General features: G+C 40.8%; 1 protein-coding gene across 1 annotated transcript; it reads right to left on the minus strand.

Annotated features, from left to right (window-relative positions):
- Positions 1-7,920: 7,920 nt before the first annotated feature.
- LOC122721709 lies at positions 7,921-9,808 on the minus strand. The gene is made up of 4 exons (XM_043950226.1): positions 9,541-9,808; positions 8,615-9,454; positions 8,100-8,246; positions 7,921-7,997 (listed from the first exon to the last, which is right to left on the minus strand). The coding sequence occupies exons 1-4, from the start codon at positions 9,806-9,808 to the stop codon at positions 7,921-7,923; spliced, it is 1,332 nt and encodes a 443-aa protein (XP_043806161.1).
- Positions 9,809-13,140: the final 3,332 nt, after the last annotated feature.

The raw sequence follows: 13,140 nt of genomic DNA on the forward strand, positions 1-13,140 counted from the left end.
ACCCCCAAGTTGCAGGAACAGAGATAGCTCAAGAGGTCAGTAAGGGTGATAGTTATTGTCATGTATTATGTAATAGAATAGTAGTGGACATGAAATGTAAAATGATGTAATGAGTTGTATTATAATGAATTGAGATTTAGTATTGTGCTTGGCCCTAATGTATGGTTAATCCCTGTTGGTACATGATCTTTTTATAATGTTTTATTAATGAAATATGTTGAACCAAGCTTGATGTATGATATGTTGACCCACTAGAGCATTTGATGAGGGCTCTAGTAGGGGGTTTTATGTTTACAGTATAGTGCATGCACAGGTCAAGCTTGGAGTATGAAAAGTTTTAAATTTTTATGAAAATATATGATCATGTATGGGATTTATCAGGTATGACAAGTTGTATGTTAGGCTTGCTATGGGTCCCGGCGACCTTAAGTCGATCTGGATTCTAGCGCCGGTAGCGGTCCGGTTTCCGGATCGTTACAGATTGGTATTAGAGCCCTAGGTTCATATGGTCGGACCTAGAGAGCGTTGGGCTCATAGATGTTATAGAAAGGCAAGCACAATAGGAAAAATCATGTCCACTAGGATAGGATATAGAGTCCTATCTAAATGATGATGTGAAATGCCCTGATAGAATGCATGTGCTTTAATGTTATGCTATGTATGTGATGCGGGTTCATGTGTTTCCACATGAACCATATGATGCTAATGTTTTGTGCTATGTGATGTTATGTTTCTCAGAAAGCAGGATGAGAGGCTCACGTCAATCTGCTAGATTGACAGGAGCTCCACTAGAAAATGAGGGCATGGATGCCGGTCCCCCTGCGTTGCCAAGGGCAATGTCATGCAGATCAAGTAGAGAGGGAACATCAAGGGACCCAAGAAGGTCTTTTGATGTGAGCAGAAGGGGAATAGTTCAGGGTGAAGTGTCAGCTGATGTGAGGGAGGCTATGGATGAGGACCAAAGAAGAGATGAAAATCTAGATGTGAGCATGTCTGAGGAGGGTACAGGGGAGTCACAAGGAGGCGCTCAGGCCTCGGGGTTTGGTTATCCACCCCAATATCCACCCTTTCCACAGGGCCCAGGGTATCCGATGGGGGGTACATTGGATTACTCCAGCTTTAACCCATACCCTTCCTACATGCCTTACCCTCCCTTTTACCCACCATACCCACAGTATCCCATGTATCCACCCTCACCTTTCTACCCAAATACAGCAAACCCTAACCTAAGGAATGCTGCACCTCCTCCACCACCAGCAGAACCTATAGTCCCTGATATCCAAACACCTAAACCTAGCTCATCTGGGGGGAGCAAAGTGAAGATGACAGACTACCTGAAGTTGGATGCCCCTAAGTTCAAGACAGGTGATGATCCATTTGAGTACCTCAAAATAGTGAAAATGATAACAGATGAGCTGGGGGCAAATGATAGTAGAGCCATTCAAATGGTGGGATTCACCTTGAAGTGCAAGAAGGCCCGAGACTGGTTTAAGAACTATGTGGACCCAAGGTTGGACAGCCTGTCCTGGGAAGAGTTTGCCAATGAGTTTGCTGGGTGGGCTTTTCCTGACAGTTCCAGAGAGCTGAAGGTGGTGGAGTTTGAGCAGCTAAGGCAGACAGAGGAGATGAGTGTCGATGAGTATACCGACAAGTTTCTGGAGTTGCTGCAGTATGTGGGTCAGGCGTATGACACAGATCAAAAGAAAGCTAGGAGGTATACCATGAGGCTCCATCCTAGGTATTCCTCCCTGATCCTTGCAGCAGAGAGGGAGAGCTTCCACACCATTGTGGATGCAGCACGAAAGATGGAGGCTAGTGGCATCATTGAAGGGTCAGTTAAGTAGTCAGTGGCACAGTCTTCGGGTTCCAAGACCCCAGGCAGAAGAAAGTTAGATCCCTCTTCTATGAGTGCAGCAGCTTCAGGCAGTAAAAAGTGGGGCAGCACCACTAAAAAGCTAAAGAAGAATAAGTTCTGGAACCGTTTGAAGTCAGGTTTGGGTTTAGGAGGTGCTCAAGCTTGGGTTCAGATGGTTCAGAACGTTTGAGGTGTGGTAAACCACACAAGGGAGTATGTCGGTTTGGGACAACAGCCTACTTCAGATGTGGGCAGGAAGGACACATGGTACGGGAGTGTCCTAGAGCAGCTTTTATGGCACAGTCCCAACAGACAGCTTCAGGCAGTGTGGCTCAACCAGCAGCTCCAGCCATGACTCAGGGCAGTGGTAGAGGCAAAGGGAGAGGGGCAGCCTCTTCTTCAGCAGGTTCTCGGGGTGAAGGTCCATCAGCTCCAGCTCGGATCTTCACTATGACACAGCAGGAGGCAAACACGTCAAACACCGTGGTGTCAGGTAATCTCATCATTGGTTGTTCAGATGTATATGCTTTAATAAACCCTGGTGCTTCTCATTCTTTTGTTGCTCTGAGAGCCGTTGAGAGGTTAGGTTTGATGACTTATGGGTTAGAGTGTCCCTTTTGGGTCAGTGGACCCAAGTGTGATCCATTAGTGGCAGAGTCAATTTGCCGGTATAGTCTTGTGTTTGTGGAGAGTAGATGCCTTCCAGCTGACCTGGTGGTTCTAGACTTGACGGATTTTGATGTCATTCTAGGGATGGATTGGCTATCTACTCATGGTGCTACCATGGACTACAGAGACAAGGTAGTCAGGTTTAGAGGTCAGGATGGGTCAGAAGTTGTCTTCAGGGGAGACAGAAGGGGTACGCCTAGAGGTTTGATATCAGCCCTACAGGCTCGTAGGTTACTCAGGAGGGGTTGTCAGAGGTTTCTAGCTCATGTGAGAGAGCTTGATAGTCAGGTTAGGGAGCCCGCCTCAGTGCCCGTATTCAGAGAGTTCTTAGATGTCTTCCCAAACGAGCTTCCAGGACTACCACCTACTAGGGAGATAGAGTTCGAAATAGAATTGATGCCTAGAACCAGACCGATCTCTATCCCTCCCTACAGGATGGCACCAGTAGAATTGAAGGAGCTAAAGGAGTAGTTGCAAGAGTTGGTAGATAAGGGTTTTATCCGACCGAGTACCTCACTTTGGGGTGCTCCAGCGCTATTTGTGAAGAAGAAGGATGGATCCTTAAGACTTTGTATCGACTATAAGCAGTTGAACAAAGTCACTACCAAGAACAAGTACCCCTTACCTAGGATCGACTATCTATTTGACTAGCTAGCAGGAGCGGGTTATTTCTCCAAAATAGATCTGAGGTCCGGGTATCACCAGCTAAGAATCAAAGAGGAAGATGTGCCGAAGACGACGTTCAGGACCAGATATAGGCACTGTGAGTTCCTGGTAATGTCGTTCGGGCTAACCAATGCCCCTGCAGCATTCATGGATCTCATGAACAGGGTTTTCAGTCAATATCTGGATCACTTTATTATTGTCTTCATTGACGATATCTTAGTATATTCCAGAAACGCAGAGGAGCATGCCCATCATCTGAGGACAGTTTTGCAGACCCTAAGAGAGTACGGCTTGTATGCCAAGTTCTCCAAGTGTGAATTCTAGTTAAGGAGCATCTCATTCTTGGGGCATGTTGTGTTAGAAAAAGGAATTGAAGTGGACCCCAAGAAGGTAGAAGCTGTAGCTAACTGGCCTAGACCCACCACGGTAATAGAAATTAAAAGCTTTTTGGGTTTGGCAGGTTACTATAGGAGGTTCGTTTAGGACTTCTCCAAAATTGCCGCTCCTATGACCAGATTGACCAAGAAAAACCAGAAGTTTGTGTGGTCTGATCAGTGTGAAGGGAGTTTTGACGAGCTGAAGAAAAGGTTAACGTCAGCACTGGTGTTAGCTCTGCCTACCAGGAATGAAGACTTCACAGTGTTTTGTGATGCGTCCCATGTGGGACTGGGTTGTGTGTTGATGCAGAATGAGAGGGCAATTGCTTATGCTTCTAGGCAGCTGAAGAAGCATGAGTTGAACTATCCTACACATGACTTAGAGATGGCAGCTGTGATCTTTGCACTCAAGATGTGGAGGCACTACCTGTATGGGGTTAAATGTGAGATCTTCACAAATTATAAAAGCTTGCAGTACATCTTGAGTCAAAGAGAGTTGAACTTGAGGCAGAGAAGATGGGTAGAACTGCTTAGTGACTATGATTGCAAGATCCAGTACCATCCGGGTAAGGCAAATGTTGTAGCAGATGCCTTTAGTCGAAAATCACTTGGCAGTCTATCCCATATTAAAGCAGAGAGGAGAACGATGGTGAGGAAATTCTACAAGCTCATTGATGAAGGGCTACAGTTGGAGTGTCTGGTATAGGTGCTTTGATAGCTCAGATAAAAGTGACATCCGTGTTTCTGAAGCAGGTGGCTCAGAAACAGCACGAGGACCCCGAGTTGGTGAAGAAAGCCACAGCAGTTCAGGCAAGCAAGAATGAAGAGTTCAGATTTGACAGGAAGGGGATCCTCCGCTATAGAAACAGATTATGTGTACCAGATGACGTGAGTTTGAAAGGAGACATTATGAGGGAAGCTCATAATGCCAGGTATAGTGTTTACCCTGGAGCCACCAAAATGTACCAGAATCTGAAAAGAGTCTATTGGTGGCCAGCTATGAAAAGAGAGGTGGCACAGTTCGTGTCCGCCTGTGAAGTATGTCAGAGGGTGAAGCTGGAACATCAGAAGCGGGCTGGAATGCTTAACCCACTGCTGATTCCAGAGTGGAAATGGGAGAATATAGCTATAGATTTTGTGGTGGGGTTACTGGCAACGTTCAACAGATTAGACTCTACATGGGTGATTGTGGACAGACTGACCAAATCTGCTCACTTCATCCCTGTCAGGAGTGGCTACTCTATAGACAAGTTAGCACAGGTATATGTAGAAGAAGTTGTAAGGCTGCATGGGGCTTCCGTTTCAATAGTGTCAGATAGGGGACCCTAGTTCACCTTCAGGTTTTGGCGGAGTCTGCAGAGCGCTATGGGTACAAGGTTGGACTTTAGCACTGCCTTCCACCCACAGACTGACGGAAAATCAGAGAGGACCATCCAGACTATAGAAGATAAGCTCAGAATGTGTGTGCTAGATTTTGGCGGTTCTTGGAGGCAACATCTATCCTTAGTGGAGTTTGCCTACAATAACAGCTATCATGCTAGTATAGGGATGGCTCCATATGAAGATTTGTATGGGAGGAAGTGCAGGTCACCTGTTTGCTGGGAAGAAGTGGGAGAGAAGGCCTTACAGGGCCTGAGCTTGTAGAGATCACCAGCAGGATGGTGCCCATAATCAGAGAGAGAATCAGAACTGCTGTGAGTAGGCATAAAAGTTATGCAAATGTCCGTAGGAAGCATCTAGATTTTCAGGAAGGAGATATAGTGTTGCTCAAGGTGTCTCCAATGAAAGGGGTGATTCGTTTTGGGAAAAAGGGTAAGCTAACTCCACGATACATCGGACCCTTTGAAATCTTGCAGAAGATCGGGAATGTATTGCACAAGTTAGATTTACATGCTTCTATGGAGAGAATCCATCTGATTTTCCATGTTTCTATGTTACGGAAGTTCGAGTCAGATCCGGGCAAGGTTCTTAATGAGCCTGATGTGGAGATCTTGGGAGATCTCACCTATGTTGAGCAGCCAGTGCCTGATGTTCGTTGAATAAATATGTTATGTGTATTACTAAAAGGAATAATCTTAATATAGAAATAGAAGAGCCTTAAAATTCAAGATAAATATCAACATGCACAGAACAATAACTATAACTCCATGAGATTGTCTCTCTCTTCCTCTGAAGAGAAAGAGTTTTCTTGAGTTAGTTGGCCCCTATGTGTGTTGGGTTCTTGCCATTTTTTTTCCTCCTATTTTGAGGTCTCCCTTAACTCCTTTGCATAGAGGGGGAACTCCATTCGCCCAGCATGGTTTGTCCCTCCCTTTTCGGAGGAAGTGGCTTGATTGGAGCCTGTTTTTTTAGGCCATCAGTAGGTTCTTTTTTCTTGTTTATGTTTCTTAATTTTCTTTTACAAATATGAGGGTTTCCTCCTTCGAATTTACGGGTACTGCTTGATTGTAAGAGTGAGAAGAAGCATGGTGGAGTAATAAATGTAGACTGATGAGTACCGTGCTTTTTCTTATTCCTTCCATAAGTTTTCTTATGGTTTCGGAGGCTCTCTTCTTGGTTCTGATATTGGATGTGATATTCCATTGATGAAGTTTCTTCCCATCTCTTTCGAGCAATTTTTCAAATCATGCATAATTTTAAAAAAAATTATCAATTCATACAAGATCCGAAAATATTTTTGAATCTTGTGTGTCAACGAACACGGTTCGGCAGTCATACTGCCGAACCAGATAGTTCGACACCCATGGGGTCGAACAAAAGGAAGTTTGACACCATGGGTGTCGAACTAATTCTAATTCAACTTGTTCGACACTCATAGTGGCATCGAGGCTTCTTTAGGAATCTTTAACGAAGTCTTGACCAAAGACACTGTTCGGACAGTGTTCGGCACTATTGGCGCTTGCAGGTCCGCGTGGCTTTGCATGCACGCAGAGCCACGTGGACCTGCATGCACAGTTTCGAGGAGACTTTGGCTTTTAAAGCCAAAATCTCCCACCATCTCCATCTTTTTCCCCATTTTCATTCTGCTCTTCTCTTCTTCTCCAGTCCACTGCTCAACTCTTCTCCTCTCCTTTTTTTCTCCACAGTTCCACCTTCAGCCTTCAGCACGCTGTAGTCTTCTTCTTCTCCACCGTGATCTCCGTTTCCAATTTCAAATTTTTCAGAGAATATAATCAGGTTTTTCTATAAATTTTTATTTACTTTTAAATGTGTATATATTTTTTATATTTTATATATGAAAATAAAATTATAAATTAAAATGTCAAATTTTAATAAAAAATTATTTTAGATTAAATAATATAGTTAATATTTTTTTATGTAAATATTGTAAATTGAAAAATTTTATTAAATAAAGTTGAAAATATTTAAAAATAAACTAATTAGTATTTTAATTTAAGAGATTAAAAAGTTAATTTATGTTAAAAATTTTATCTGTCCATAATGATATAATTTTAAAAAATTTGTAATTATATATTTTTTTATCTGTAAAATAAAATTAAAAATTCTAATAAAGTTAATAATTTTTAAAAATATAATAAATTAAATTAATAAATTATTTAATCCGTCATGTATTTCCTTTTTAAAATTTTTTAAATTTAATTTTTTAAATTTTTATATTATAATATTATGTAAATTTATTATTATTAATTTTATCTTATGTTAAAGTTAATTTAAATAATTTTTAATATCTAATAAAATGTAATTTTTTTAAATAAGTATAATTAAGAAAATAGAATTTAATAATTTTGAAAAAATATAATAAAATAAATTCTTAATTTATTTAATCCTTATTGTATTTCTTATTTAATTATTTTTAAATTAATATTTAATTTAATTGTTATATTATAATAGGATAGAAATTGATTAGTATTAATTTAATTTTATGTTTAATTTTTTGTAAATATTTTTCAATATCTAATAAAATTTAGTAAATTTAATAAATTTAAAATATATACAATTAAGAAAAAAAATTAGTAATTTTTAAAAAATATAATAAATTAAATTATTAAATTATTTAATCCGTCATGCATTATTTTTAAAAGTTTTTAAATTTATTTTATTTAAATTTTTATAATACAAGATTATGTAAATTGAATAGTATTAATTTTAATTTATGTTAAAGTTAATTAAAATAATTTTTAATATCTAATAAAATTTAATTTTTTTAAATAGTGTATTTAAAAATGTAAATTGAATGATGCCATTTAGTGATTCTGCCATGTTTGTTGTCATTACGCCATACCTCTGTCCACCATCGTGTGATCTTGTCCATTTCTCTAAATTTATCTTAATTGCCCAATCGTATAATTCATGGTGTGATCTTGTCCATTTCTCTAAATTTATCTTAATTGCCTAATCGTATGATTCATGGTGCACCTCCTGAATATTGTTTATTGCCTCGTAAAACTTTCTTTTCTGATTTTCATTCGCTGATATAAATGACAAGTTCATAAAAGTAAAATTAGCATAAGTAAGATGTGACATTAAATTTTAAAAATTATGCATACTTCGTATTGAAACATGAAACATACTTGCCTTGTCCAACGCTTCCTTTATTGCTATATTTTTTAATGTCTTATTATAATTACTCAAAACATGTCTGATGTAGTAACGATGATGACCAGCTGGATGTTGCCACCAATCTTTCTGCATCGCCTTCAGAATTCCAGCATGGCGATCTGAAATTACACACAAATCTTCTTGATTGGTCACAAAGTTCCTTAAGCAATCCATAAACCATGACCAATTGTCCCCGTCCTCCTTTCCACAATGGCAAAAGCTAATGGAAATAGTTGATTATTTCCATCAAGTGCGGTTGCACACAGTATACACCCGGTGTATTTTTCGTATAAGAATGTCCCATCGATTGAGATAACAGGTCAGCAATGTTTAAATCCCTCAATCAATTGCTTAAAATCTCAAAACATACGGTCAAATACACGACACATCGGATTTAATCGCTCATTTATCTAATGTGGATTATCTTCAATCATGTATACTGTTTATGGGTTAAAATGATGAAGAGCAGTCATAAATCTACACAAACGACTGTATGATTCATCCCTACCCCCATAAAGCCTTGCAATTGCCTTCTGCTTAGCTTTCCTTGTTTTCTGATAAGACGGCTCGCACTCAAATTTATCCTGCACTTCAGCTTGTAGGGCAGCAATTTTTATATCAGCCTGTTGTTCAATTAATGCAAAGATGAATGAACAAATGAAATTTTCATCCAATTGGCTATGGTTTTTTGTCAACTGAGGATTCGTACATGTGTGTAGTCCACTGTATCTCGTAATCTTCCATATATCCTCTCCTTCTTTCTTGGATGCTCGAAGCCTCCATGCACACCCACTGTCTTTGTCTTTACACTTTATAGAATAAGTCTTCTCTCTTGTTTCATGATAACAAAATTGATGATGATGTCTTAGATGATATTCTTTTGCAGCCGCAGCCACTGCATCTCTCGAAGAAAATATCATCCCAACTGAAAACTCTTTAGAAGGATCCCAAAAGGAACGACCTTCTGGCCTATCATAAGGATCCACCCTCAGCAAATCGAAGTCTATTTCTGCGTATGGGGGAGGATGAACAACAGGCATAATAGGATTAGGAAATTGTGTGTTGTAATATTGAGACTCACTCCCACTATCCTTCTGACCATTATCATCATCATCATCCTCAGTAGACATCCATGAATCATCGTCATCGTCATCCTCGTCCTCATCTTCATCCTCATCCTCGTTCTCATTCTCTACTGTATCAGATAAATTAATTGATGGCCCTGCAAGACTATTAGATAAACCATAATCATCAACTACATTTTGCTCTTCGCATGGTTCATCATTTGATTCCACAGTAGTTCCAGATGAACCAATATCAGCATCCTCTTTGTAGTATCAACACAACGAAGTATCTTAACATATATTTCAATACTAGGTATACCACCAATTTGATATAAGTAATTAAACATACTACATACATCATCTTCACCCCATATCTCCATACATTCAAATTTCAAGGATCCATCCACAATTGTAGGCTTTCTAAAACTAATTGTCTCTATAAATTCATTATTCCCGGATATTCCAATTGCACGAGCAATTTTACCGACCAGTTGATTAAAACTTATCTGTTTACCCATTGGAATAATCTTTGAAAAACCTCCATCATAATCGTAACCATTACAACTATTTATAATATTACCATCCCAATGAATATTAGCACATGCAGGAACTGCCATTTATCTGATAAAAAAATTAGATTAATAAATAATTTCATCTTAATTTACTATATACTTAAAAAAAATAAAAATTTAAAATATAAAATATTTAAAACTTACCTGTGTTTCTTTTTTGTAATCTAATCGATAAGAGTAGATACAATAATTTTGTGAAATTTGTAGAGGAGAATAAATAATTTATAGAACGAAATTTGTTGATATATAATGCAGATTTTGAGTAGTTTATAGAGTAATGGAAGGAGTAATTTATAGAGAAATCGAAAAGAGGAAGGCTAAAGGGATTTATAGAGTGCTGTATTATGGGATAATTTATACAGGAAGCAAAGAGGAGATAGCAGTGTGTTCTAAGATACCGAGTTATGGGATAATTTATAGGGGGGAGGGGGGAATAGCGTTGGCTAGTTCGGCAGTGATGGTGCCGAACTAGCCGTTGGGATTTATTACCTTTCAATGCCCACGGACTGCACAGTGGGGAGTGGGTGACACAGGAATTTGTTCGGCACCATCACTGCCGAACAAATTCCTGTTCAATTGCAGCAGGCTGCATGTATGCAGGGTCCGTAGCATTAATCACCTCTTCGGCACTTATAGTACCGAAGAAGTGATTGTGTGACTTATTTGGCACCCAAGGTGTAATACCCGGCTAAGCTCCGGCACCAAAATCCAACTTTCCGGTGGAATCTCTGTTGGAATCTGGAATCCCGAGGTCGGAATCCCTTAGAAGGGTGAAAATAAAGGTTTCTAAAATGTTTTTTCCTGTTTTTATGGTTTTAATGAAGAAAGAAATTGAGTTTTGAAAGAAAAGACCAAGGAGGAAAAACCCAAATTCGGCCGCCGAAAATGGGGATTTTGCGGAGGCACCTTTGGGCCCCGAAGGTGGTCTGGCCAGCCACCTATAAAAGGTCTCTTGTCTGAAAATGGGCGAGTTTTTTGTCTTTATTTTCGGGCAAAGGTGAGATTTCGCCCTCCCATGGTCGATTTTACGTTTTCCTTCCAATCTCTCAAGTTTTTTACAAGCTTTTGTCTTTGTTTTGAAGTTTTTAAGCTCAAAACCGAAGTTTTGAAGCTTGGAGACCCCGGAGCTCATTTCCTCCACATCTCCAAGTTTGGATCGCCTCTCCTCTCGATCTTCAAGAGGTAAGAGTAGATCCTCACCTTCTTTTATGTTTTAAGTAAGTTTTGAAGGGTTTTAAGGGGGTTTAATGCATGTTTAGAGTAGATGTAAAATATTAGGGTTATGTTAGTTTAATGAGAAATGTGATGCTAAATGTGATGTTTGTTGGGGTATAGGCTAGTTTTATGCCCCTATATACTTGATAATGTGTTTCTGCATGCTTTTGAGTATTGAGTATGAGTTTGAGAAGTTTTGGGAGGCTAGATGTGGGATGGCAGAATCAGGTTCTGCCACCCAGGAGGATCCAGGTTCGGCCGCCGAACCTGCTAGAGGAGGCAGTTTTGGCCGCCTAAACTCGCCCCCAAAAGTTTGGACTTTTAGTTCTAGAGGAGAGTTTCGGCCGCCGAACCTGCCCCCGAAAATGCCTGACTTTCGGATCTGTAGGGACCTTCGGCCGCCGAACCTGCCGTCGAAAGTCCCCTGCCCAGCCTTCCTTTGCTTATTTTGCATACATGTTTTGTGATGTTTTAGGGGGCTTTTAGGGAGTTGTTTAGAGTCATGTTAGAGTTTGTATGGTTCCTCATTTGAGTCCACCTGTGTAGGATCAGACCCGAGAAACCGAGGAGGCTAGCAGAGTTAGCTGTTTCAGAGTCAGTCCAGTGTCAGCTAGAGGTGAGTAGAACTGAACTATATTTTAAAGTAATGAAATCTTGTTAGCATGTTCATGCATCATGAATGCCATGATATGTATTAGGTTGTTTTGCATTAGAATTCACGAATATAATGCATTGCATAATATGATGTTGATGTGAATGGATATTGGATGACCCACTAGCCCTCGGTATGATATGATATGGTATGATAAGCAAGTCCAGGGCTGCCCATGCCACGCGTCCTAGCACAATATAAGCAAGTCTAGGGCTGCCCATGCCACGCGTCCTGGCACCATGTAAGAAAGTCCAGGGCTGCCCATTCCACGCGTCCTGGCATTTTGTTATGTTTAAGAGGAAGTCCTAGGGAGCTCCGTCGAGGGCCGGGCACATTGGATTATGTAGAGGGTTATTGGTGACAAGTCCATCCGTGATGTGAATTGTTTGTGATGTGATGCATTCCATACGGCTTCAGGCAGTGTGGCTCAGCCAGTAGCTCCAGCCATGACTCAGGGCAATGGTAGAGGCAGAGGGAGAAGGGCAGCCTCTTCTTCAGCAGGTTCTCGGGGTGAAGGTCCATCAGCTCCAGCTTGGATCTTCACTATGACATAGTAGGAGGCTAACACGTCAAACACTGTGGTGCCAGGTAATCTCATCATTGGCTGTTCAGATGTGTATGCTTTAATGGACCCTGGTGCTTCTCATTCTTTTGTTGCTCTGAGAGCCATAGAGAGGTTGGATTTGATAGTCTCTGGGTTAGAGTGTCCCCTTTGGGTCAGTGGACCCAAGTGTGATCCATCAGTGGCAGAGTCAGTCTGCCGGTATAGTCCAGTGTTTGTGGAGAGTAGATGCCTTCCAGCTGACCTGGTGGTTCTAGATATGACGGACTTTGATGTCATTCTAGGGTTGGATTGGCTATCTACTCATGGTGCTACCTTGGACTACAGAGACAAGGTAGTCAGGTTCAGATGTCAGGATGGGTCAGAGGTTGTCTTCAAGGGAGACAGGAGGGGTACACCTAGAGGTCTGATATCAGCCCTACAGGCTCGTAGGTTGCTCAGGAGGGGTTGTAAGGGGTTTCTAGCTCATGTGAAAGAGCTTTAGTCAGGTCAGGGAGCCTGCCTCAATGCCCGTGGTTAGAGAGTTTCCAAACGTCTTCCCAGACGAGCTTCCAAGACTACCACCTGCCAGGGAAATAGAGTTTGAAATAGAATTGATGCCTGGAACCAGACCAATCTCTATCCCTCCCTACAGGATGGCACCAGCAGAGTTGAAGGAGCTAAAGGAGCAGTTGCAAGAGTTGGTAGATAAGGGTTTCATCCGATCGCGTACCTCACCTTGGGGTGCTCCAGTGTTGTTTGTAAAGAAGAATGATGGATCCTTGAGACTTTGTATCGACTACAGGCAGTTGAACAAAGTCACTACCAAGAACAAGTACTCGTTACCTAGGATCGATGATCTATTCGACCAGCTAGCAGGAGCAGGTTGCTTCTCCAAGATAGATATGAGATCCGGGTATCATCAGTTGAGAATCAAAGAGGAAGATGTGCCGAAGACGTCGTTCCGGA

This window comes from Manihot esculenta, chromosome 1, assembly GCF_001659605.2.
Source record: "Manihot esculenta cultivar AM560-2 chromosome 1, M.esculenta_v8, whole genome shotgun sequence".
NCBI classification, from domain to species: Eukaryota; Viridiplantae; Streptophyta; class Magnoliopsida; order Malpighiales; family Euphorbiaceae; genus Manihot; species Manihot esculenta.